Genomic DNA, 26,777 nt, shown 5'->3' on the forward strand with positions numbered 1-26,777 from the left:
TGGAAGTGACCGTGAAGGCCTCACTTACTCCAACAAACGGAATCTAACATCTATATATAGAGATTTGTTTCATTGACGTTCAAGATTATTGGTGAGCAAATGAACGAAAACATACTCACAGAGGAAAAGAAATTATAAAGTATGTGCATTTATTAAAAAGTTTGGTAACACTTTAGTATGGGGAACACATATTCACCATTAATTAGTTGCTTATTAACATGCAAATATTGGCTTTTAATTAATCATGAAGTACTTATTAATGCCTTATTCTGCATGGCCTTAATATACAACCAGTAAGCCATGAACTAAGAGTCTTCCCTCCCTAACCTCAGAATTATTGCTTATTAGTAACCCTAACCCTAACCCTTATATGTTCCCCTAGTGTCAGAATAATTGTATCTAAGTTATCACAAAACTTTGTAATGCCATGAGCGAGAGGACAAAAGCTGTCTTTGATCCTACCAAGAAGAAGGTTTGTAAAACTCCACTGTGTAGGATGGGTAGCAACATGAAGGTGTTCTGTTTCTTTGATGTATTGTAATCCACAGAAATATTTTGTCTTGACCCAAGAACTACAAAGCGGAGAGGAAGCAGGGCCTGACTCCCCTCAAGGCGACCTTTTCTTTAAACTGTTTTACGACCTTTTCTTTGATCTGTTTTATGGCCAAAGGCAGCACCTGTTTATGACCCCCGTCCCTTAGAAATAAAAGAGGAGGCGTACAATCTTTCGTCAGAGCGTGATGGAGGCTGTACAAGAGTACAGTCCAGAAGTCTCTTCTCAATTGAGCCAAATTTAATTATGTCTCTGTTTAATTCCTTGCTTTTTTTCTTGTTTAATAGATGTCATCAGTGTTTGAACCTGACACCTAGTGTCCAAATAACTCTAAATGAAATCTTTGTTACTTTAATAAGCAACTATTTCATGGTGAATATGTTCCCCGTACTAAAGTGTAACCAAAAGTTTTACTTTTAACTGCTACAGGGCAATTTTCTTTAAATCAGCAGTATGTTCATTGCATGAAATACACAAAGTACCAGAGACAACGACACATGACTACTGTTTGTGCACTCTATCCTTATGAACGCCACGTGGTCAATCATAGTCCCTGTTGCCTTCATATATTAGGTGACAACATAATTGTAATGTTTATAACTAGAGATGTCCGATAAAATCGGACTGCCGATATTATCGGCCGATAAATGCTTTAAAACATAATATCGAAAATTATCGGTATCGGTTTCAAAATTATCGGTATCGGTTTCAAAAAGTAAAATGTATTACTTTTTAAAACGCCGCTGTGTACACGGACATAGAGAAAGGTACAGAGCGCCAATAAACTTTAAAGGCACTGCCTTTGCGTGCCAGCCCAGTCACATAATATCTACTGCTTTTCACACACACGTGAATGCCCCGCATACTTGGTCAACAGCCATACAGGTCACACTGAGGGTGGCCGTATAAACAACTTTAACACTGTTACAAATATGCGCCACACTGTGAACCCACACCAAACAAGAATAAGAAACACATTTCGGGAGAACATCCGTGTCACGTGGGGGTCGCATATTTATGCGGGATCGTTCCTTCCGTGCAACACGGACACTCCGGACAAAGACGTGAGGGTAAGATATGATTTATTTACATAAATCATGGCAAACAGAAAACAATCAAAAGAAAAGTGTGCCGAACGCACGGGAAGCTAAAGCTAAACTTAGCACAGGACTCTGGAACATGAAAAACAAACCAACGTGATTGTAGCTTACCGCAAACAAGGAGCACAGGACGAGTGAACAGAAAGGCAGGCTTAAATAGTGTCAGTGATGGAAAACAGGTGCGCGTCGGGAACACAAGCGGCAGGTGAAAATAATAAGTAACCATGGTGACGAAACAAACTCACAGGTGCACAAGCAATAACTAAAGGAGTCCAAAACTAACCAAACATAACTAAACAAATCATGATCCGACCACGGATCATGACAATCCGCACCATAACACAACATAAACACAAAAGAACAAATACCCAGAACCCCTTGCAGCACTAACTCTTCCGGGACCTACAATATACATCCCCCGCTACAACCCCCTCCCCCCTCCCCCGCCCAACCCCGCCCACCTCAAGCTTCTCATGTCCCAAATTCCAAGCTGCTGTTTTGAGGCATGTTAAAAAAAATAATGCACTTTGTGACTTCAATAATAAATATGGCAGTGCCATGTTGGCATTTTTTTCCATAACTTGAGTTGATTTATTTTGGAAAACCTTGTTACATTGTTTAATGCATCCAGCGGGGCATCACAACAAAATTAGGCATAATAATGTGTTAATTCCACGACTGTATATATCGGTATCAGTTGATATCGGTATCGGTAATTAAGAGTTGGACAAAATCGGAATATCGGATATCGACAAAAAAGCCATTATCGGACATCTCTAGTTGTGGACAGAAGAAACCCCAGCAGTTAAGGTTTATTGAGCAATTTTTGGCATAGAAATCCGTTTTTAGCACAACACCGAAGCAGTATTGTTAGATCTGACTTAGAGTTGTGTAGATGTCACGATCGATGACTCGCCAGCTGATGGCAGTATAGCAAAAAAAATTCACTTTCTTCCAGTTGTACACATATTACGATGTGGACCATGTTAAAGCCACATATTTTGTTTTTGTTTTTGCCGGTGACTTCCTCATCGCTCAAGGAAAAGCAACTGATTTGCTGTCCTTCGTAACTAATACCCAACCCTCTTTCAATGTACGCCGTTAAAGAGGTTTGACTGGACATATTCCGAACTTGTCCCACCCATTGACAAGATCAAATTAAAAAACGATTGGATTTTGTTTCTGTCAACATTTGTGTCTCGTATTTTCACTTTAACTAACATGTTGGTTAATTGTGTTATCGTCTGAGTCTCGGTGCCTGTGTTTTGATGAGTTATCATCCTATTTTCACCTGCTGTCCTTTTGTGAATGTATTGTTACCTCTTGGCAGCTGTGCAAAAAGATGTTGACGTAATCTTAAAAATTCGACACTTTGAACAATTGTTCGATTAAGTAGTCCATTTAAAAGTACGTGGGTTTAGTTTTTTAAATGTTTATCATGGAATCAAATAAGTATTGGAAATTGCTGGAATTCATCGGTATTGTCTACTGAAATTCTGGTATTGTGACAACCCTACCTGAAAGTTCCACCCAAATCTGCGCAGAATGTTTTTAGTTATGTTGCTAAATAACTAACAGACAGACAAACCGCTGCACAAACATAAATGTGTGTCTTGGCTTAATAAAGGTTAGTACATTGTACAAACCCCGTTTCCATATCCATCCATCCATTTTTCTACCGCTTAGTCCCTTCGGGGTGGAGGGGGGCGCTGGAGCCTATCTCAGCTACAATCGGGCAGAAGGTGGCGTACACCCTGGACAAGTCGCCACCTCATCACAGCCGTTTCCATATGAGTTGGGAAACTGTGTTAGATGTAAATATAAACGGAATACAATGATTTGCAAATCATTTTCAACCCATATTCAGTTGAATATGCTACAAAGACAACATATTTGATGTTCAAACTGATAAACTTTTTTTTTTTTGCAAATAATCATTAACTTTAGAATTTGATGCCAGCAACACGTGACAAAGAAGTTGGGAAAGGTGGCAATAAATACTGATAAAGTTGAGGAATGCTCATCAAACACTTATTTGGAACATCCCACAGGTGAACAGGCAAATTGGGAACAGGTGGGTGCCATGATTGGGTATAAAAGTATATTCCATGAAATGCTCAGTCATTCACAAACAAGGATGGGGCGAGGGTCACCACTTTGTGAACAAATGCGTGAGCAAATTGTTGAACAGTTTAAGAAAAACCTTTCTCAACCAGCTATTGCAAGGAATTTAGGGATTTCACCATTTACGGTCCGTAATATTATCAAAGGGTTCAGAGAATCTGGAGAATTCACTGCACGTAAGCAGCTAAGCCCGTGACTTTCGATCCCTCAGGCTGTACTGCATCAACAAGCGACATCAGTGTGTAAAGGATATCACCACATGGGCTCAGGAACACTTCAGAAACCCACTGTCAGTAACTACAGTTGGTCGCTACATCTGTAAGTGCAAGTTAAAACTCTCCTATGCAAGGCGAAAACCATTTATCAACAACACCCAGAAACGCAGTCGGCTTCGCTGGGCCTGAGCTCATCTAAGACTGATACAAAGTGGAAAAGTGTTCTGTGGTCTGACATGTCCACATTTCAAATTGTTTTTGGAAACTGTGGACGTTTTGTCCTCCGGACCAAAGAGGAAAAGAAATATCCGGATTGTTATAGGCGCAAAGTTGAAAAGCCAGCATCTGTGATGGTATGGGGGTGTATTAGTGCCCAAGACATGGGTAACTTACACATCTGTGAAGGCGCCATTAATGCTGAAAGGCACATACAAGTTTTGGAGCAACATATGTTGCCACCCAAGCAACGTTACCATGCTTATTTCAGCAAGACAATGCCAAGCCACGTGTTACATCAACGTGGCTTCATAGTAAAAGAGTGCGGGTACTAGACTGGCCTGCCTGTAGTCCAGACCTGTCTCTTATTGAAAATGTGTGGGGCATTATGAAGCCTAAAATACCACAACGGAGACCCCCGGACTGTTGAACAACTTAAGCTGTACATCAAGCAAGAATGGGAAATAATTCCACCTGAGAAGCTTAAAAAATGTGTCTCCTCAGTTCCCAAACGTTTACTGAGTGTTGTTAAAAGAAAAGGTGATGTAACACAGTGGTGAACATGCCCTTTCCCAACTACTTTGGCACGTGTTGCAGCCATGAAATTCTAAGTTAATTATTATTTGCAAAAAAAAATAAAGTTTATGAGTTTGAACATCAAATATCTTGTCTTTGTAGTGCATTCAACTGAATATGGGATGAAAATTATTTGCAAATCATTGTATTCCGTTTATATTTACATCTAACACAATTTCCCAACTCATATGGAAAGGGGTTTGTACATAACCCAAAACTAGTGAAGTTGGCACGTCGTGTAATTCGTAAATAAAAACAGAATACAATGATTTGCAAATCCTTTTCAACTTATATTCAATTGAATAGACTGAAAAGACAATATATTTAATGTTCGAACTGAGAAACATGTTTTTTTTTTGCAAATAATCATTAACTTAGAATTTAATGGCAGCAACACATTGCAAAGTTGGCACAGGGGCATTTTTACCACTGTGTTACATGGCCTTTCCTTTTAACAACACTCAGTAAACGTTTGGGAACCGAGGGATTGGGTTTGGGAACCAATTTTTGAAGCTTCACAGATGTGTAAGTTACCCATGTCTTGGGCACTAATACACCCCCATACCATCACAGATGCTGGCTTTTCAACTTTGCACCTATAACAATCCGGATGGTTCTTTTCCACTTTGTTCCGGAAGACATGACGTCTACAGTTTCCAAAAACAATTTGAAATGTGGACTCGTCAGACTACAGAACACTTTTTACATTTTGCTGAGCCTTTTGATGGTATAACAGACTATAGATGGTGAAATCCCTAAATTCCTTGCAATAGCTCGTTGAGAAATGTTGTTCTTAAACTGTTGGACAATTTGCTCACGCATTTGTTGACAAAGTGGTGAACCTCGCCCCATCCTTGTTTGTGAATGACTGAGCATTTCATAGAAGCTGCTTTTATACCCAATCATGGCACCCACCTGTTCTCAATTAGCCTGTTCACCTGTGGGATGTTCCAAATAAATGTTTGATGAGCATTCCTCAACTTTCTCAGTCTTTTTTGCCACTTGTGCCAGCTTTTTTGAAACAAGTTGCAGGCATCGAGTTCCAAATGAGCTAATATTTGCAAAAAATTACACAGTTTTCAGTTCGAACGTTAAGTATCTTGTCTTTGCAGTCTATTTAATTGAATATAAATTGAAAAGGATTTGCAAATCATTGTATTCTGTTTTTATTTACCATTTACACCACGTGCCAACTTCACTGGTTTTGGGTTTTGTACATAATAAATTGGCTGGGAAAAAACTGACTTATAAGACATTGAAACAGACATAACAAAAAAATAGAAATAGTAAAACTGTTAAACATTTCTGTATGCTGAAAGCAGTGAAAAAAAAATCCCTGTCGATAACGATTACAGTAAAGACGTCATATTTCCACCGAGCTTATCGCAAACAGTTTGATGTCTTTTGAGTCTCAGCAGGAAGACGGTCCACCGTCTCAAGCTGTTTATCTTTTAATTCTCACATTTCTACCAAGAGACGTCCCGAACAAGAACGTAATCTCCCAGCCAAAAATAAATTCAGGATACGTGAGTTATTTCTTTATTTTCCCTTTCTTTTCAACACTCGAAGAGTCAAGAGGAATGTTTGATCCTAAGTCATAACACAGCAAAATAGCAAAGACTCACAGCTGTATTTGTGTTTAAACAAAGTGTAGTGTGCATTTTTTTTCCAAGTCATCACAGGAAACAACATATACTATAGTTGGGGGAGGCATGTAATGCCGAAAACAATCTTGTCTGCACATCAGACTCATCTCACACTTGTCCATCACAAGAGACTGATGCCAGGGGCTGATAGGAGGCTGGTTGCCATGGAAACAGCATCCAGATGTGTTGTTTGTGAGGGCTATCAGTGCAAGAAGAATTGAAGAGGGAATACGACACAAACCCAACACACATGTTGGCAACAAAACCTGATCTACTGGTTACTTACACAAGGTTAGGAATATGTCCATACCAATCTACACAAATAAACAACAGGTAAGAAATAGATCTTATCAGTAGTTGGCGTATTATGCCTGCCTGTTGTGTTTGTGTGATTGTGTTTTCCTCCCTACATTCCTAGATTGTTGACTTCCAGCAGTGATCATTACCACTGCACCTGTTAGACATTGTCAATAATCACCTTTTAATTACCAGGCGTCCACACCAGGTGGTCACAGGTTCATACTGGTTCACTCGTCAACCGATCTCGATTTTATCTGCTCCGGTGGTCACCAAAAGTAGCGTATTTTCCCTTTCATTTTCTCAAAAATCGACAGTGCGCATTATAACCTAATGTATGGAATAATTCTGGTTGTGCTTAGAAGAAGTAACTTATTTGTTACATGGTGTAATGATAAGTGTGACCAGTAGATGGCAGTCAGACAGAAGAGATAGTGTAGACTACAATATGACGCCAGTAAACCGCTTCTATGTTAGTTAAAGTTAAAGTAAAAGTACCACTGATTGTCACACACACACTAGGTGTGGCGAAATTACTCTCTGCATTTAACCCATCACCCTTGATCACCCCCTGGGAAGTGAGGGGAGCAGTGGGCAGCAGCGGTGGCCGCGCCCGGGAATCATTTTTGGTGATTTAACCCCCAATTCCAACCCTTAATGTTAGCTACCTCTCTTTGTTTATAATGTATATTTTCTGCTGGATTTACTCTCTATTTTATGCTGCAGCTGTTACATATACTGTAATATTGTACATGGCAATTGTTATATATTGTAGAGATGTCCGATAATGGCTTTTTTTGCCGATATCCGATATCCCGATATTGTCCAACTCTTAATTACCGATTCCGATATCAACCGATACCGATATATACAGTCGTGGGATTAACACATTATTATGCCTAATTTTGTTGTGATGCATTAAACAATGTAACAAGGTTTTTCAAAATGAATCAACTCATGTTTTGGTAAAAAAAAATGCCAACATGGCACTGCCATATTTATTAATGAAGTCACAAAGTGCTTTTTTTTTTTTAACATGCCTCAAAACAGCAGCTTGGAATTTGGGACAGGCTCTCCCTGAGAGAGCACGAGGAGGAGGTTGAGGTGGGGCCGGGGGGTTTAGCGGGGGCGCGGGGGGGGGGGGGGGGGGTGTATTGTAGCGTCCCTGAAGAGCTAGTACTGCTAGGGGTTCTGGGTATTTGTTCTGTTGTGTTTATGTTGTGTTACGGTGCGGATGGTCTCCCGAAATGTGTTTGTCATTCTTGTTTGGTGTGGGTTCACAGTGTGGCGCATATTTGTAACAGTGTTAAAGTTGTTTATACGGCCACCCTCAGTGTGACCTGTATGGCTGTTGACCAAGTATGAACTGCATTCACTTGTGTGTGTGTAAAAGCTGTAGGTATTATGTGATTGGGCCGGCACGCAAAGGCAGTGCCTTTAAGGTTTATTGGCGCTCTGTACTTCTCCCTACGTCCGTGTCTGTCTTTGATCCGACCAAGAAGAAGGCTTGTAAAACGCCACTGTGTAGGATGGGAAGCAACATGAAGGTGTTCTGCTTCTTTCATGTATTGTAATCCACAGAAAGATTTTGTCTTGGCCCGAGATCTACAAAGCGAAGAGGAAGCAGGGCCTGACTCCCCTCCAGGGACCTTTTCTTTGAACTGTTTTACAACCTTTTCTTTTAACTGTTTTGTGGCCAAAGGCAGCACCTATTTACGACCCCCCTCCCTTAGAAACAGCTGTTGCTGTGTATTCAGGGAAAGTCCAAATAAAAGAGGAGGTGTACAATCTTTCGTCTGAGCGTGGTGAGACTGTGCAAAGAGTGCAGTCCAGATGTCTCTCCTCAATTGAGCCAAATTTAATTCTGTCTGTTTAATTCCTTGCTTCTTGTCTTGTTTTATAGATGTCATTGTCATCAGTGTTTGAATCTGACAACTACTGTAGTTGTTTGTACTGCATGTTATTGTATTGTTTTTAGGGCTGTCTCGATACCAAAATGTATTTCGATACTTTTCTAAATAAAGGGAACCATAAAAAAATGGCACTCTTGTCTTTATTTTAACAACAAATCTTACCGTACATTAAACATATGTTTCTTATTGCAATCGAAGAACAATGTTGTCCTTAAATAAAACAGTAAACATACAAGACAACTTGTCTTTTTGTAGTAAGTAAGCAAACAAAGGCTCCTAATAAAAGTAAGTGTAAGTCTAAGTCTAAGAATGAGTTTAGGTATTTCAGACTAAACGCCAGTTGGCTCTGTATCATGAAATGTTCTCATCATTAGAAGGCGCAGAACTCTTGCTGAGATTTGTATCAAAGGGGCCACAGTTAGTGCCGCTGTTTTGCCAGCATCCTGCCGTGTCGACATGTCATCAGCAGCTCTACGCAGGAGGAGGGTCAGGTGGGGAAAAGGGATTGTGGGGATTTGAGCTGTGGTGTGTGTACGACCGTGTGTGTGGAAGATGAGGTGGATACAAGTGTGATGAGATCGATATTAAAACACTGCGACATGGGGCCAAAGAACACTTTGATGAAGAAGGTGAGAAACACGACTGAATTCAAGAAAGAACTGGTAGCGAAATAGGAAGGTGGCCTCCCTCTCTGCTTGTCTTCGTCAACAAGAGTGTTTAATAAATTAAAAGTGAAAAAATAAAAATGTAAAATACGGAAAACTATTGCATCTAATAGAAAATGTTTCATTTGCACCCCTGGTGGTGAAATCTATCAAAATTAGGGTGGTCGCATTAAGAGGGATTTTTCAAATTGACTGTGTGCTCCCCCTCTGGTCAACATATGAAATAACAAGTGTGTGTAAAAATGTGAAGTGCTCCCCCTGTGGCCAACATATGGAATAACAAGTGTGTGTAAGACATTGAAATGTGAAAACTTTGGTCAAAATTAATTTAAAAAATATATATATATATGTATATAGAGACATACCGTAATAACTTGAAGTAAATAATGAAGATTAAAAAACAATTACAACCAAAAAAATTAAAAACAATATAAAATAATAAAAGCTTACCTTTTTTTTAAATTTGCATAGTATGTATATATTATTAATGTTGTAAAAATAAATCTTTATATATCTAGAAAGGGTGGTCTTAAAGAGGTAGGCATTTTTCGCAGGTCTCAAGAAGGTAAAAAATACAAGAATGTGTGTGTGTGTGTGTGTGTGTGTGTGTGTGTGTGTGTGTGTGTGTGTGTGTGTGTGTGTGTGTGTGTGTGACATGGGGCCAAATAAATAACAGAGTGCCAGCACTTTGATAAAGAAGGTGAGAAACACGGCTGAATTCAAGAAAGAACTGGTAGCAAAATAGGAAGGCGGCCTCCCTCTCTGTTCTTCTTCGTCAACAAGAGTGTTCAATAAATTAAAAGTGAAGTTAAATGTTAATATAAATATTTAATGTATCATTTATATGCATTTGTATGTAATGTATGTATTTCACATTGTTTTCTACATGCAGAACTCTTATTAATGTATGTAAAATGTGTTTTGCCTTCATATTTTTGGGTGTACTGAAATTGAATTGAAATAGTTTCTTATGAAAAAAGGGTATCGGTTTCTGTCTGCTTTTATTGGAACAGATTACTAACAAAAAAACGATTCAATAGAATGTTCACAAATGTGTCTAAAATATTTGCTCTGTGTTTTATTTCAATTGTAAGCATGTTGGACAACACAAAAACAAATACACAAAATCAACCAAGTATCATGAAACATTTTTAGGTATGTACTAGAGTTGTCTCGATACCAATATTTTGGTACCGATACCGGTACCAAAATGTTTTTCGATACTTTTCGACAATTATCGAAATAAAGGGGACCACGAAAAAATTTCATTATTGGCTTTATATCAACAGAAAATCAAAAAACTTGTTTCTTATTGCAAGTTTGTCCTTAAATAAAATAGTGAACATACAAGACAACTTGTCTTTTATTAGTAAGTAAGCAAACAAAGGCTCCTAATTTAGTCTGCTGACATATGCAGTAACATATTGTGTCATTTTACATTCTATTATTTTGTCAAAAGTATAAAGGACAAACTGTAAAAATTGATTATTAATCTACTTGTTCATTTAGTGTTAATATTTGGTTATTTTCTCTTTTAACATGTTCTATCTACACTTCTGTTAAAATTTAATAATCACTTATTCTTCTGTTGTTTGATACTTTACATTAGTTTTGGATGATACCACAAATGTATGCCGATACCAAGTAGTTACATGATCATACATTGGTCATATTTAATTATAATATTTCCTAAGTTTATGGATATAATATGATTTTTTTTTAAAAAGAAAGAAGATTTTGTGACGATAAAAAATATCATAGTAGTATGGACTAGATACGCTCTTGTACTTAGTATCATTACAGTGGATGTCAGGTGTAGATCTACCCATGGCATGTGTTTACATTGTGACGCCGGTGAGCTAATGAAGCATGTTTAGCTATTCCTCGTCCTGCAGGGATGATACTTGAAAAAAAAAAACTCACTTTAATTGTCCCCACGGAGGCAAGGATTAGTGATTTAGAAGTAGCTAAAACACTGCCGATTGCGTATGGTCATTAGCCGCTAACTAAATAGCCATGTTTTAAAGCACCTCTTCCTGAGGGTGTTTCAGTGTTATAGCTTCACTTTTATCGTTAGTTTTTAAGCCAAAATGCGTCCGTTCTCCCTTTTCGGTCTACACACTGTGTCTGTTTGTGAGTACTCTGTGATTGTGCGCTGCCGAACATGCTCCTCTGCTCGTAAAACCAGCATTTTTTACAGGCATGACGGCGGAAAAAAAAATATGGCGAATTGGTACTTTTCAAACATAGGATAGGATCGTTTTTGATTCGTCAGTACCCCGATACTATACTAGTACCGGTATACCGTACAACCCTAGTATGTACGATGAATATCAGGCCGATATAAGGGAATTAAGAAGTCCTACCGATAAATCCGATCACTTTAAAAAAAAACACAGAAAAACGAAAAAACGTGGCAGTTAGGCAAGTTTAGCCGTAGATGAAGCACTCCCACTCGTAGGACGCCGTGAACTAATTGTAAACAAACATGGCGTTGATTGTGTGGGACTTTTTCCACTGTTTCAGAGGAAGATATTTCATGTGACATTTGCGTCAAATGTTATGCTAACATTTTGCAAGGATTGGGAAAAAAACATCTAGCTTTGACACATCAAACCTTTTCAGCCACTTGAAATGCCAGCTTCGCTCCGACGGCGTTTTCAAAGCCGACAGAGACTACGGGGAGACATTTGAGACGATTCAAATGTACCTCACACTGGTGTTTGCAGGAGGTAAATATGAGTTATGTCTCCAGGGGCCCCACGTAAAGACGGCTGCTGCTAAAGAAGCTGCCCCAAAGCCAGCCATCAGCATTTGGAAAGTTCAAAAGGTTTGCCAGAATTGACCCGAGGACTAAAGCGATCTGTAATGTCATCGTGGAAATGATGGCGCTGGACGACCATTCCTTTACCATCGTTGAAGAGACTGACTTTGTCAAGACAAATCTCCATGTACACTATCTCTACCTTGGTTGACTCTTTCTTACCTCCGGTTGTGCACAAATTACAGTGCAACCTCCATTTATGAACCCCTTATTGTACGAGCTTTTCTAGCTTCTGTGCTAATTGTTACTTTGTGTGCTTTTTTGGTGGGTTTTTTAGCCTTTTACAGCATTTTTCTAGTTTTGTTAAAGCAATATGATTCTAAAGAAAGCAATGGACAAGCGATGTGTGGTTTAAAACATTTAGGAAGTATCAACAGTGTCAACACTGAACGCACAATTCCCCTCCCCCCCAATAAGGTTTTTTTTGTTTTTTTTCCCATCTATTGTAGCAATCATGCTGTCATGTCTGTTGATCATGTTTTTGTTTTAGTCATGTCCGGTTTTGTTTTTGGACTCTTTGTGCACTCTTGTTTGTATTGTCACCATAGCAACCCATTAGTTTTCACCTGTCATGTCACGCACCTGTCTCACGCTTTGTACTCGCACACCTAATCATGTCACTGCTATTTAAGACTGTCTGTTTCTGCTGATCGGCCTGGTGACATTACCTATCCTATCCATCCATACTACCTCTGCTACCCATGAGATTACTGTTTATTATAGTTCATGCTTCATGCCATGCCACAGTAAGTGTTTTTGTTTCATGTTCATAGTTAATTGCCTTTGTGCTAGTCTTTTGTTTTCATTAGTCAAGTTTGTTCTCCGCCACTTTTGTTTGCTTCCTTTTTTGTAGTTTGTTAGTATTTTAATAAATACTGTATGTACTCACATTCACGCCTTGCCCGCGCCAACTTTCCTTTGCATTCCGGGAAAACAAACCCCAAGGTCCTCGTATTGACAGAATGTCACCAGCATAAACGTTTTTCCGCACGAAAGTTGAACAATTTGGATGAGGCTTCTTGGGCGGTCCTGCGCGCGATGGAAGAGGAAACGCTGTGCTACTCCTCCGTGGAGCGCAGAGACCTGATTTGGTCCGAGGACGGCGCTGCGTCACCGCAGTCCCGGAAACGCCGCTCCAGACCAAGGACGTCAGGGGAGGCGAGCGGACAGCACACGGCGCTCCCGCAAGCTCCTCCCCCTCCGGGCAGAAATAGACGGCCGCCATCCTGGCAGCTCCAAGATGACGTCACAGACCAGTATTTTTTTTTCAATGCTTTTTTCTTTTGATCACTCACCTCCAACCAAAGACTCTAGTTCCATGTCTATGATAAAACACTACCAAAACATGATCTTGAAGATTAGAGCTAATCAGTCACAGCCATCTGAATTTCATGCCCCACCCCCCAAGACTCAAGCCACGCCCAAGTCACAAATTTTTTTTTTCTCACCCACAAAGTCCCAGGTAGAAAAAAAAAGACTTTTTGGACAATTTAAAGGGGAGGATTCTATTGTGTGTGTGTGTGTGTCTCTGTGTGTGTATGTGTGTGTGTGTGTGTGCGTGTGTGTGCGCGTGTGTGTGTGTGTGTGTGTGTGTGTGTGTGTGTGTGTGTGTGTGTGTGTGTGTGTGTGTGTGTGTGTGTGTGTGTGTGTGTTCTCGTATTTCTACCTTTCTTGAGACATCAGCAAGGAAAAGTACCTTCCATATGAGGACCGGTGAACAAGTTAGGACCGAAACCACGGTCCAATAGGGAAAACCATTGCATCTAATAGAGAATGTCTCATTTGCACCCCTGGTGGTGAAATCTATCAAAATTAGGGTGGTCCCATTAAGAAGGATTTTTCAAATTGACTGTCTGTCGGTTTTAAAAGTGCTCCCCCTCTGGCCAACATAGGTAATAACAAGTGTGTGTAAGTAATTGAAATGCGTCCCCTTTGGTCAAAATTAATTGTGACTTTTGTCGAGTAAAATTACGACTGTTTTTATAAAATTGCCAAAATGTTAAGCTTTTCTTGTAAAATTGTGACTGTTATTGATTAAAATTCCAACTTTAATCATAATATTGCACAAATGTTCAGTTTGTCTTGTAAAATGTTGACAACTTGTATTATAATACTAGAGGTAGGCATTTTTTTGGCGGTCTCAAGAAAGTAATAAATACAAGAAAGTGTACGTGTGTGTGTGTGTGTGTGTGTGTGTGTGTGTGTGTGTGTCTGTGTGTGTGTGTGTGTGTGTGTGTGTGTGTGTGTGTGTGTGTGTGTGCCGGCACAGCAGTTGCAGAGGAGAACCGTTCAGCAACGTTGTTGTTTTTTAGATTTGTTATTGAATAGAACTGTCACAATGCTGAGTAACACAGTTGAGAGGAAACCAAGGATGCAGACGGACGGTGAGTAAAACAGTTTTTCTACTTAGGTAAAGTACTGACAAAAGGAGGCGACGGTGCAAAAAAGAGAAAACTAAATGTGCACCATGGAAAAAATTAAAACTACTATGTACAAAAATAAAATAAACTTGGGTTAGAGTTGCAAGACGTGCTAACTACAAAAACAACACCAAGCTGGATGGCACTGCGAATGGCCAGGATAGCAAGGAGCAAAATACTCGAAGCATGGAAGTCGTCAGGCGTGGCGAGCCGAGGAGTGGAATCGCTGAGTGCCATCCATCTGCAAAGGTGTTGTTTAAGTAGAGCCAGGTATATTGGAAGCAGCTGTGCACGTCTCACAAGTCCGCCCACAAAGGGAAACACGGGAACTTGAGGGAAAAGTAAGAAATGCAGTAAGAATGCAACCGCTAATCTTATCAATAGAGAAGAACTGAAAATATAAACGACTATGTGGCAGCTGGAGATGACAAGAACGTTGATTACCGTATTTTTCGGAGTATAAGTCGCTCCGGAGTAAAAGTCGCACCGCCCGAAAATGCATAATAAAAAAGGAAAAAAACATATATAAGTCGCACTGGAGTATAAGTCGCATTTTTGGGGGAAATTTATTTGATAAAACCCAACACCAAGAATAGACATTTGAAAGGCAATTTAAAATAAATAAAGAATAGTGAACAACAGGCTGAATAAGTGTACGTTATATGACGCATAAATAACCAACTGAGAACGTGCCTGGTATGTTAACGTAACATATTATGGTAAGAGTCATTCAAATAACTATAACATATAGAACATGCTATACGTTTACCAAACAATCTGTCACTCCTAATCGCTAAATCCCATGAAATCTTATACGTCTAGTCTCTTACGTGAATGAGCTAAATAATATTATTTGATATTTTACGCTAATGTGTTAATAATTTCACACATAAGTCGCTCCTGAGTATAAGTCGCACCCCCGGCCAAACTATGAAAAGAACTGTGACTTATAGTCCGAAAAACACGGTAATCACCTCCTTGATATGTGTGTTTGGTATACAGTTCTGTATAATGCTTTATATTGTGTCCAAAGCGTACAACATATCCATAATTCTATATACAAACATTTTTTTATTTACGAACCCTGTACAAGAACCAATTAAGTTCACAAATTGAGGTTGCTTTGACGCAAGATAAAATCCGCTGACAGGTCCGTAATCGCCACCTGACATGACTCCATCAATAATGACATAACAACTGCATTAGCAAACATAACTGACTTGTTTAAAACGTAAAAAGCAGGTGTTGATAAAAGACTTCCCTGCTGTGAGATGTTACACATGTTGTGGAGGTGCACTACCTTTTGTGCTATAAAAGACAGTACCGTATTTTTCGGACTGTAAGTCGCAGTTTTTTTCATAGTTTGGCTGGACTTATACTCAGGAGCGACTTATGTGTGAAATTATTAACACATTACCGTAAAATATCAAATAATATTATTTAGCTCATTCACGTAAGAGACTAGACGTATAAGATTTCATGGGATTTAGCGATTAGGAGTGACAGATTGTTTGGTAAACGTATAGCATGTTCTATATGTTATAGTTATTTGAATAACTCTTACCATAATATGTTACGTTAACATACCAGGCACGTTCTCACTTGGTTATTTATGCCTCATATAACGTACACTTATTCAGCCTGTTGTTCACTATTCTTTATTTGTTTTAAATTGCCTTTCAAATGTCTATTCTTGGTGTTGGGTTTTATCAAATAAATTTCCCCAAAAAAGGCGACTTATATATGTTTTTTTCCTTCTTTATTATGCATTTTCGGCCGGTGCAACTTATACTCCGGAGCGACTTATACTCCGAAAAATACGGTAATTAAAAATGCATTTTTTCCACGTCCTTATTTACACCAATTACATCTAGTACCGATAAGAGAACCGATAAATACCGGTATCGAATATCCCTGGGGCCCTGAAGCAAAATACCCACCTCCCTTTCACTTCTTTGTATTTACTTGGTATCGGATTGGCAGCAAATGTTGGCATGTGTGAGTGAATGTGTGTGTTGAGCGGGGCTAACACAACTGAGGAGGACCATGTGTGTATTTTGGGTTAAATCAGGCTCTGTAACACAGAGCTGTCAGTCCTGTGAGTGTTATTCAAAATCAAAGAGATTACTCACTGTCCTCCAAAGAGCTGCATGCCCAGCAGAGCGAAGACGACAATGAAGAGGAAGAGGAGGAAGAGCAAACTGATGATTGACTTCATGGAATTAAGCAGGGAAACCACAAGGTTCCGCAGGGAGTTCCAGTACCTTAGAAGTCACAGAGACAACCATGACCACATAAACATAAGAGAAACAGAACCGCAGGCATAACAAGGTTCTTTCTTCGGACCAGCTCTACCCCAATCGTCACAAGTGCTACCAACGATTTTCGTCTGATTAAGTTATTGTTTTCAGAAAGAAACTCACTTGGTTACTTTGAAGATCCTCAGAAGTCGAAGAGCTCTCAACACGCTGATACCAAATGATGCTCCTGGTTTGATCATGTCCCAGATGACTTCAAAGATACTTCCCACAATAACCTAGAGTAGAGCAAACAGGTCCATTGTTCAGTGTTGTGTAATATTCTCCATACGTGTCCCTCTGGAAGTCCTGTGGGGAGTGCTCAGAGAGTATGGGGTATCGGACTATCTGATTGTGGCGGTTCGCTCCCTGTATGATCAGTGTCAGAGCTTGGTCCGCATTGCCGGCAGTAAGTCGGACACGTTTCCAGTGAGGGTTGGACTCCGCCAAGGCTGTTCTGTTCATAACTTTTATGGACAGAATTTCTAGGCGCAGTCAAGGCGTTGAGGGGATCTGGTTTGGTGGCTGCAGGATTAGGTCTCTGCTTTTTACAGATGATGTGGTCCTGATGGCTTCATCTGGCCAGGATCTTCAGCTCTCACTGGATCGGTTCGCAGCTGAGTGTGAAGTGACTGGGATGAGAATCAGCACCTCCAAGTATGACTCCATGGTTCTCGCCCGGAAAAGGGTGGACTGCCATCTCCGGGTTGGGGAGGAGACCCTGCCCCAAGTGGAGGAGTTCAAGTACCTCGGAGTCTTTATCACGAGTGAGGGAAGAGTGGATCGTGAGATCGACAGGCGGATCGGTGCGGCGTCTTCAGTAATGCGGACGCTGTATCGATTCGTTGTGGTGAAGAAGGAGCTGAGCCGGAAGGCAAAGCTCTCAATTTACCGGTCGATCTACCTTCCCATCCTCACCTATGGTCATGAGCTTTGGGTTATGACCGAAAGGACAAGATCACGGGTACAAGTGGTCGAAATGAGCTTCCTCCGCCGGTAGGCGGGGCTCTTCCTTAGAGATAGGGTGAGAAGCTCTGCCATCCGGGAGGAGCTCAAAGTAAAGCCGCTGCTCCTCCACATCGAGAGGAGCCAAATGAGGTGGTTCGGGCATCTGGTCAGGATGCCACCCGAACGCCTCCCTAGGGAGGTGTTTAGGGCACGTCCGACTGGTAGGAAGCCACAGAGAAGACCCAGGACATGTTGGGTAGACTATGTCTCCCGGCTGGCCTGGGAATGCCTCGGGATCTTCGGGAAGAGCTGGACGAAGTGGCTGGGGAGAGAAAAGTCTGAGTCCACGGTTTTCTAACATGTCGCCTACCACTGAAATACGTATGACCAAAGTAGTGTGCCGCCATTGTTTAGTAGAGATGGAGAAAACTAGAAGTGTTTAAAGGTTTTTTGATGCCGATTACGATCATCCATAAGTGATATATACCGATACTGACCACATGTAATTAACTTTACATTTTTGAATATTTTTATGGTGGGTGCCTATGACAGTGTAACAATTTAACACAATATTTTAACTACTTCTTTATTCTCTTTTATTACATACAGGACTGTCTCAGAAAATTATAATATTGTGATGAAGTCCTTTATTTTCTGTAATGCAACTAAAAAAAACAAAATGTCATACATCCTGGATTCATTACAGATCAACTGAAATATTGCAAGCCTTTTGTTATTTTAATATTGCTGATTATGGCATACAGCTTAAGAAAACTCAAAAATTTTATCTCAAAAAATTAGAATATTTCCTCCGACCAAGTAAAAAAAAAGATTTATAACAGCAAAACAAAATCAAACATTTGAAAATGTCAATTGATGCACTCAGTACTTGGTTAGGAATCCTTTTGCACGGATTACTGCATCAATGCGGCGTGGCATGGAGGCAATCAGCCTGTGGCATTGCTGAGGTATTTTGGATGCCCAGGATGTTTCAATAGCAGCCTTTAGCTCATTTGCATTATTGGCTCTGGTGTCTTTCAGCTTCTTCTTCACAATACCCCACAAATTCTCTATGGGGTTCAGGTCAGGGGAGTTGGCAGGCCAATCGAGGACAGTAATGCCATGGTCAGTACACCAGTTACTGGTGGTTTTGGCACTGTGGGCAGGTGCCAGATCATGCTGGAAAATGAAATCATCATCTCCATATATATACAGTCGTGGTCAAAAGTTGACGTACACTTGTAAAGAACATAATGTCATGGCTGTCTTGAGTTTCCAATAATTTCTACAACTCTTATTTTTTTGTGATAGAGTGATTGGAGCACATACTTGTTTGTCACAAAAAACATTCGTGAAGTTTGGTTCTTTTATTCATTTATTATGAGTCTACTGAAAATGTGACCAAATCTGCTGGGTCAAAAGTATACATACAGCAATGTTAATATTTGGTTACATGTCCCTTGGCAAGTTTCACTGCAAAAAGGCGTTTTTGGTAGCCATCCACAAGCTTCTGGTTGAATTTTTGACCACTCCTCTTGACAAAATTGGTGCAGTTCAGCTAAATTTGATGGTTTTCTGACATGGACTTGTTTCTTCAGTATTGTCCACACATCTAAGTCAGGACTTTGGGAAGGCCATTCTAAAACCTTAATTATAGCCTGATTTAGCCATTCCTTTCCCACTTTTGACGTGTGTTTGTGGTCGTTGTCCTGTTGGAACATCCAACTGCGCCCAAGACCCAAACTCCGGGCTGATGATTTTAGGTTGTCCTAAAGAATTTATTTAATCCTACCCCTTTTCTTTTACATAACAGTTGCTAAAACTTTTGTTCACTTCCTGTTCTCAATTTATTCACAATCTACTCCATAAGTAATCACAATAAATATAAATAAATAAATAATAATTGGTGAAGTAAGTTACATTTGATATGATGAAATAAGTAAGATTATTTAATTATTTTGAGAGTGAAAGAATGAAAGAATGGATGAATTAAATAAATTCAGAATGTTTATCATGGTTCTTCTTCTTTGTACTTTGTAAACACTTTAAGTTTGAAGAGTTTCTTGAAGTGGATCATATTAGTACATTGTTTGATTGCTTTGCTTAATCCATTCCATAATTTAATTCCACATACTGATGTACTGAAGGTCTTAAGTGTTGTACGTGCGTACAAATGTTTTAAATTACATTTCTCTCTAAGATTATATTTCTCCTCTTTTTTTTGAGAAGAATTGTTGTATATTCTTGGGTAGCAGGTTATAGTTTGCTTTGTGTATAATTTTAGCTGTTTGCAAATTCACTATGTCGTGGAATTTCAGTATCTTTGATTCAATAAATAAAGGATTTGTATGTTTTTTATATCCAACATTATGTATTATTCTAACTGATCTTTTTTGTAACACCGTTAATGAATGAAGTGTACTTTTGTAATTATTTCCCCATATTTCTACACAGTAATTCAGATATGGTAACACTAGTGAGCAGTAGAGAATATGAAGTGATTTTTTGTCTAGAACATGTTTTGCTTTATTCATTATTGACGTGTTTCTTGCTACTTTATGTTGTATATTTTTTACATGAGATTTCCAGTTCAATTTATCATCAATCATTATACCTAGAAATTTGGTTTCATTTACTCTTTCAATTTCTGTTAATAAATACACTGACAGCTAACGACGTCACTGTCTCCCTGCCGTCTCCTTCTCCCGCTGTACCGTTACATTTACTATAATAAAAATAAACTGAATCGCGACCCTGAAACCAAGGTATAAACTGAACCGTGAAAATAACATACAGTTACACTCTTAAGGTACATACAGTACATCCACACTTGCCAACCTTGAGACCTCCGATTTCGGGAGGTGGGGGGTGGGGGTGTGGTCAGGGGTGGGGCAGGGCGTGGTTGGGGGCGTGGTTAAGAGGGGAGGAGTATATTGACAACTAGAATTCACCAAGTCAAGTATTTCATATATATATATATATATATATATATATATATACATACAGGTAAAAGCCAGTAAATTAGAATATTTTGAAAAACTTGATTTATTTCAGTAATTGCATTCAAAAGGTGTAACTTGTACATTATATTTATTCATTGCACACAGACTGATGCATTCAAATGTTTATTTCATTTAATTTTGATGATTTGAAGTGGCAACAAATGAAAATCCAAAATTCCGTGTGTCACAAAATTAGAATATTGTGTAAGGCTAATACAAAAAAGGGATTTTTAGAAATGTTGGCCAACTGAAAAGTATGAAAATGAAAAATATGAGCATGTACAATACTCAATACTTGGTTGGAGCTCCTTTTGCCTCAATTACTGCGTTAATGCGGCGTGGCATGGAGTCGATGAGTTTCTGGCACTGCTCAGGTGTTATGAGAGCCCAGGTTGCTCTGATAGTGGCCTTCAACTCTTCTGCGTTTTTGGGTCTGGCATTCTGCATCTTCCTTTTCACAATACCCCACAGATTTTCTATGGGGCTAAGGTCAGGGGAGTTGGCGGGCCAATTTAGAACAGAAATACCATGGTCCGTAAACCAGGCACGGGTAGATTTTGCGCTGTGTGCAGGCGCCAAGTCCTGTTGGAACTTGAAATCTCCATCTCCATAGAGCAGGTCAGCAGCAGGAAGCATGAAGTGCTCTAAAACTTGCTGGTAGACGGCTGCGTTGACCCTGGATCTCAGGAAACAGAGTGGACCGACACCAGCAGATGACATGGCACCCCAAACCATCACTGATGGTGGAAACTTTACACTAGACTTCAGGCAACGTGGATCCTGTGCCTCTCCTGTCTTCCTCCAGACTCTGGGACCTCGATTTCCAAAGGAAATGCAAAATTTGCTTTCGTCAGAAAACATGACTTTGGACCACTCAGCAGCAGTCCAGCTGGTGTCGGTCCACTCTGTTTCCTGAGATCCAGGGTCAACGCAGCCGTCTACCAGCAAGTTTTAGAGCACTTCATGCTTCCTGCTGCTGACCTGACCTGCTATTTTTCATTTTCATACTTTTCAGTTGGCCAACATTTCTAAAAATCCCTTTTTTGTATTAGCCTTACACAATATTCTAATTTTGTGACACACGGAATTTTGGATTTTCATTTGTTGCCACTTCAAATCATCAAAATTAAATGAAATAAACATTTGAATGCATCAGTCTGTGTGCAATGAATAAATATAATGTACAAGTTACACCTTTTGAATGCAATTACTGAAATAAATCAAGTTTTTCAAAATATTCTAATTTACTGGCTTTTACCTGTATATATATATATATATATATATATATATATATATACATATGTATATATCCTGAAAATATGCAAACAAAACTGTGTATAGATAATTGATACTTCAAACTTGCATAAATAAATATTAAGGAATATAACATAACTTGGCTTCTGAGAGCTTCAAAATGTAATGAATAAAATGCTAAAGTTGTTGATAAACAAGCAATTATTTTAATAATTAAATATGGTCATTTTAAATGAATTATTATGATAATTTAAAATTAAATTAATTATTTCAAATATGTTTATTTTAATGTATAATTCTATGGCTGGATGTAATAAGGAGTCAGAAAAAATACAAATAAAAATACAATTAATTTTGATGTTTTTAGCAAAATATAGTCAAAATGTATTTAGTTTTTTTTTTTTTTTATTAATAAATATATTTATTTTTAGGTAAGATAAACATAATAATACAATTTATCTCTAGTTTGGATGATTTATTTCTTGTCACCCTGTTGTCCTCCCGTTGTGAAAAAAGGCTGTCCTCACTCAGGTCCGCATGGAGCTGGAGGGGGCGTGGCCTCCAGCCTCGGCTGAAAATCGGGAGATTTTCGGGAGAATATTTGTCCCCGGAGGTTTTCGGGAGAGGCGCTGAATTTCGGGAGTCTCCCGGAAAATTCGGGAGGGTTGGCAAGTATGAGTATATCCATGGATTCCCTTCCAACATCCTGGTAACGAAATGGTCTTGCATCGAGTGTAAGGCGTAAACTTACCCCAAAATCAAAGCAGTTAAAGGAGGAGTGGAAGTAATTCCTTGGTCCAAGGCCGTACATCTTCAAAGTCATCTCCGTCAGAAACAAACCCAAAAAGACAAACTCCGTGATGTCTGGTACCGACATGGAAAAAGCAGAACAAATCGATTGAAAGACTGTATAACATGCCAGGAGCTATCATGGCGGTGTTGTGTGACTTACACAAAGCCCTCGTAAGCCACTCGGGTTGGTCATAGTGGACTATGGCCACACAGAGAGTGTTCAGGCCCACCAGGCACAGAACAATCCAGTAGAAGCTTTGAGCTTTTACCATCCGCCGGATGAAGAATCGCATTCTCTTCTCCTTACGACGAAAGTATGACGAACTGTCCATCTTAGTGCTGCTTTTCACGCTGGCCCGGCCAAAAGGAGAACCGGGAGGTGCTGAAGGTGATATCGTTCAAAGGTTATTGCAATATTTCTCATTCTGGTTTCTACTTCAGTGAGATGCAAACACATCCAGAAATGATTGTAGTTGTCTCTGACTTGTGGAGTGTACATGTAGTTTTTAGTTTATGCTGCATAAATACCACAAGTTCTGCAGGAAAATTAGTGAATCCAAGACAAGGTGCTGACAAAAAAAGAACCTACATCAAGAAACTATATTTTGGGTGTGGTATCATTTGAATTCGGACGATTCCGGTTCTGATTCTGGTGAACAACGATACTTAATTCTGATTCTTTTATGCTATGTTCACTGTTGTCCAATCGCCACGATCGCCTACTCTAGCTGGCCGTGGTATTTTATGGTCAAAATTCACCTCAGAAGTCAATTTGATAAGTTCTGATAGGATCTGGCGGCAATTTGATCGTTGTTCGGATGCGATTGGAGCGCCCTTGTACGTTCTCATATGCCAATTACGTTTTATTGCAATTAGAAAACGGTTTTGGGTGCCGACTGGAGACCATGGGCCTCATGGAACTAGAGTTGCGTGGATTTTCTACTAAAAATGTACGTACGTTCGAATCCAGAAAACAGCGTATGCTAGTGTTGTCCCGATACCAATATTTCGATACTTTTCTAAATAAAGGGGACCACAAAAAATTGCATTTATTTTAACAAAGAATCTTACGGTACATTAAACATATGTTTCCTGTTGCAAGTTTGTTCTTAAATAAAATAGTGAACATACAAGACAACTTGTCTTTTATTAGTAAGTAAGCAAACAAAGGCTCCTAATTTAGTCTGCTGACATATGCAGTAACATATTGTGTCATTTTCCATTCTATTATTTTGTCAAAATTATTAAGGACAAGTGGTAGAAAATGAATTATTAATCTACTTGTTCATTTACTGTTAATATCTGCCCACTTTCTCTTTTAACATGTTCTATCTACACGTCTGTTAAAATGTAATAATCACTTATTCTTCTGTTGTTTGAATGTTTTACATTAGACCACAAATTTGGGTATCAATCCGATACCAAATCGTTACAATTTAAGTCCTCATGTGTCCAGGGACATATTTTCTGAGTTTATAAACATAATATAAGTTTTTTTTAAATGAAAGAAGATTTTGTGATGCTTAAAAATATTGATGTAATCATAGTAGTATCAACTAGATACGCTCCTGTACTTGGTATCATTACAGTGGATGTTAGGTGTAGATCCACCAATGGCATTTGTCTACATTCAGGCACGCTAGCTTTTGGTAGCGGTGACGCCGGTGAGCTGTTGTATCCTCCTACGGTGTTTAGTGAAGCATGTTTAGCTATTCCTCGTCCTGCAGGGATGATACTTGTAAGAAACGTATTTTATTTGTCGCCATGGAGACAAGGATTAGTGATTTAGAAGTAGCTACAACACTGCAGACTGCGGCTGGACATGTCTTAAAGCACCTCTTGCTGAGGGCGTTTCAGTGTTATAACGTCACCTTTATCGTTAGTTTTTAAGCCAAAATGCGTCCGTTCTCCCTTTTCTGTCTACACCCTATGTCTGCTTGTAAGTACTCTGTGATTGTGCGCTGCCGAACATGCTCGTCTGCTCGTAAACCAGCAATGACACGACGTGACGACGATGGGGGCACAGAGGGGTGGGGGGCCGATACTTTTTAGAGGCGGTATAGTACCGAATATGATTAATTAGTATCGCGGTACTATACTGTAGAATTCGCTGTCTTGCGGTTCCACAGATGCACATCAAAGTGACCAAGCGCATAGAGTTTTCAATAGGTTTTTTAATGTTTTTCCAACACCATCATCAAATACTCTGCTTTATTTTTGACTTTTCAGTCTCTCTCCCAACTTCCTCCCTTCCTGCACCCGGCCGCTCACTGTTAAAGACAACAGATGATTAGTTTTAGACGTACCACCTGCGCAAACTAATCATGTGCCAGGTGTGTCTCTCCGTCAGCACATGCCACACCCCCGTCTGATGGCGCGCTGTTTTCAACACCCTGGACAGAGGCGCTGACCTTTACTCCAACAGTGCGCTGATCACAAACCCCTTCCACATATACTAACACTGGTATACCGTACAACCCTAGCATACGCAAGTAAAAATTGATGTATTAAAGTGCTCGCACGCTCAAATCAAAGCACATTTCTTTGTTACATCGAAATCAAATTGAAAGATATATATATATATATATACATACATACATACATACATACATATATATATATACATATATATATGTATATATATGTATGTATACTCCTCTCTGAGCTGCCACCTTACCGTGGTAGAGGAGTTTGCGTGTCCCAATGATCCTAGGAGCTATGTTGTCCGGGGGCTTTATGCCCCCTGGTAGGGTCTCCCAAGACAAACTGGTCCTAGGTGAGGGATCAGACAAAGAGCAGCTCGAAGACCTCCATGACGAATAAAAATAAAGGACCCAGATTTCCCTCGCCCGGACGCGGGTCACCGGGGCCCCCCCCTCTGGAGCCAGGCCCGGAGGTGGGGCACGATGGCGAGCGCCTGGTGGCCAGGCCTGTACCCATGGGGCCCGGCCGGGCACAGCCCGAAGAGGCAACGTGGGTCCCCCCTCCAATGGGCTCACCACCCATAGCAGGGGCCATAGAGGTCGGGTGCATTGTGAGCTGGGCGGCAGCCGACGGCAGGCCACTTGGCGGTCCGATCCTCGGCTACAGAAGCTAGCTCTTGGGACGTGGAACGTCACCTCGCTGGGGGGAAGGAGCCTGAGCTAGTGAGCGAGGTTGAGAAGTTCCGGCTAGATATAGTCGGACTCACTTCGACGCACAGCAAGGGCTCTGGAACCAGTTCTCTCGAGAGGGGCTGGACTCTCTTCCACTCTGGCGTTGCCGGCAATGAGAGGCGACGGGCTGGGGTGGCAATTCTTGTTGCCCCCCGGCTCAGAGCCTGCACGTTGGAGTTCAACCCGGTGGACGAGAGGGTAGTTTCCCTCCGCCTTCGGGTGGGGAGACGGGTCCTGACTGTGGTTTGCGCTTAGGCGCCAAACCACAGCTCAGAGTACCCACCCTTTTTGGATTCGCTCGAGGGAGTACTTGAGAGTGCTCCCCCGGGTGATTCCCTCGTTCTACTGGGGGACTTCAATGCTCATGTTGGCAGCGACAGTGAAACCTGGAGAGGCGTGATTGGGAAGAATGGCCGCCCGGATCTGAACCCGAGTGGTGTTCTGTTATTGGACTTTTGTGCCCGTCACAGATTGTCCATAATGAACACCATGTTCGAACATAAGGGTGTCCATATGTGCACTTGGCACCAGGACACCCTAGGCCGCAGTTCCATGATCGACTTTGTAGTTGTGTCATCGGATTTGCGACCTCATGTTTTGGACACTCGGGTGAAGAGAGGGGCGGAGCTTTCAACCGATCACCACCTGGTGGTGAGTTGGCTACGATGGTGGGGGAGGATGCCGGACAGACCTGGCAGGCCCAAACGCATTGTGAGGGTTTGCTGGGAACGTCTGGCAGAGTCTCCTGTCAGAGAGAGTTTCAATTCCCACCTCCGGAAG

The 26,777-nt window shown here is 40.4% G+C and overlaps 1 protein-coding gene across 4 annotated transcripts in view; it reads right to left on the reverse strand.

Moving 5' to 3' along the window:
- Positions 1-26,777, reverse strand: part of cacna1bb (calcium channel, voltage-dependent, N type, alpha 1B subunit, b) — a 439,095-nt gene that overhangs the window by 193,849 nt on the left and 218,469 nt on the right. For all 4 annotated transcript variants that reach the window (XM_061980760.2, XM_061980758.2, XM_061980759.2 and 1 more), the window contains exons 11-14: positions 23,003-23,224; positions 22,802-22,914; positions 16,973-17,085; positions 16,682-16,813 (exon numbers count right to left, since the gene is read on the reverse strand). In XM_061980760.2, the coding sequence (XP_061836744.2) occupies positions 16,682-16,813; positions 16,973-17,085; positions 22,802-22,914; positions 23,003-23,224 (580 nt within the window). The remainder of the gene's footprint in view (positions 1-16,681; positions 16,814-16,972; positions 17,086-22,801; positions 22,915-23,002; positions 23,225-26,777) is intronic.

The sequence above is a fragment of the Nerophis lumbriciformis genome, linkage group LG20 (genome assembly GCF_033978685.3).
Source record: "Nerophis lumbriciformis linkage group LG20, RoL_Nlum_v2.1, whole genome shotgun sequence".
Classification (NCBI taxonomy): domain Eukaryota; kingdom Metazoa; phylum Chordata; class Actinopteri; order Syngnathiformes; family Syngnathidae; genus Nerophis; species Nerophis lumbriciformis.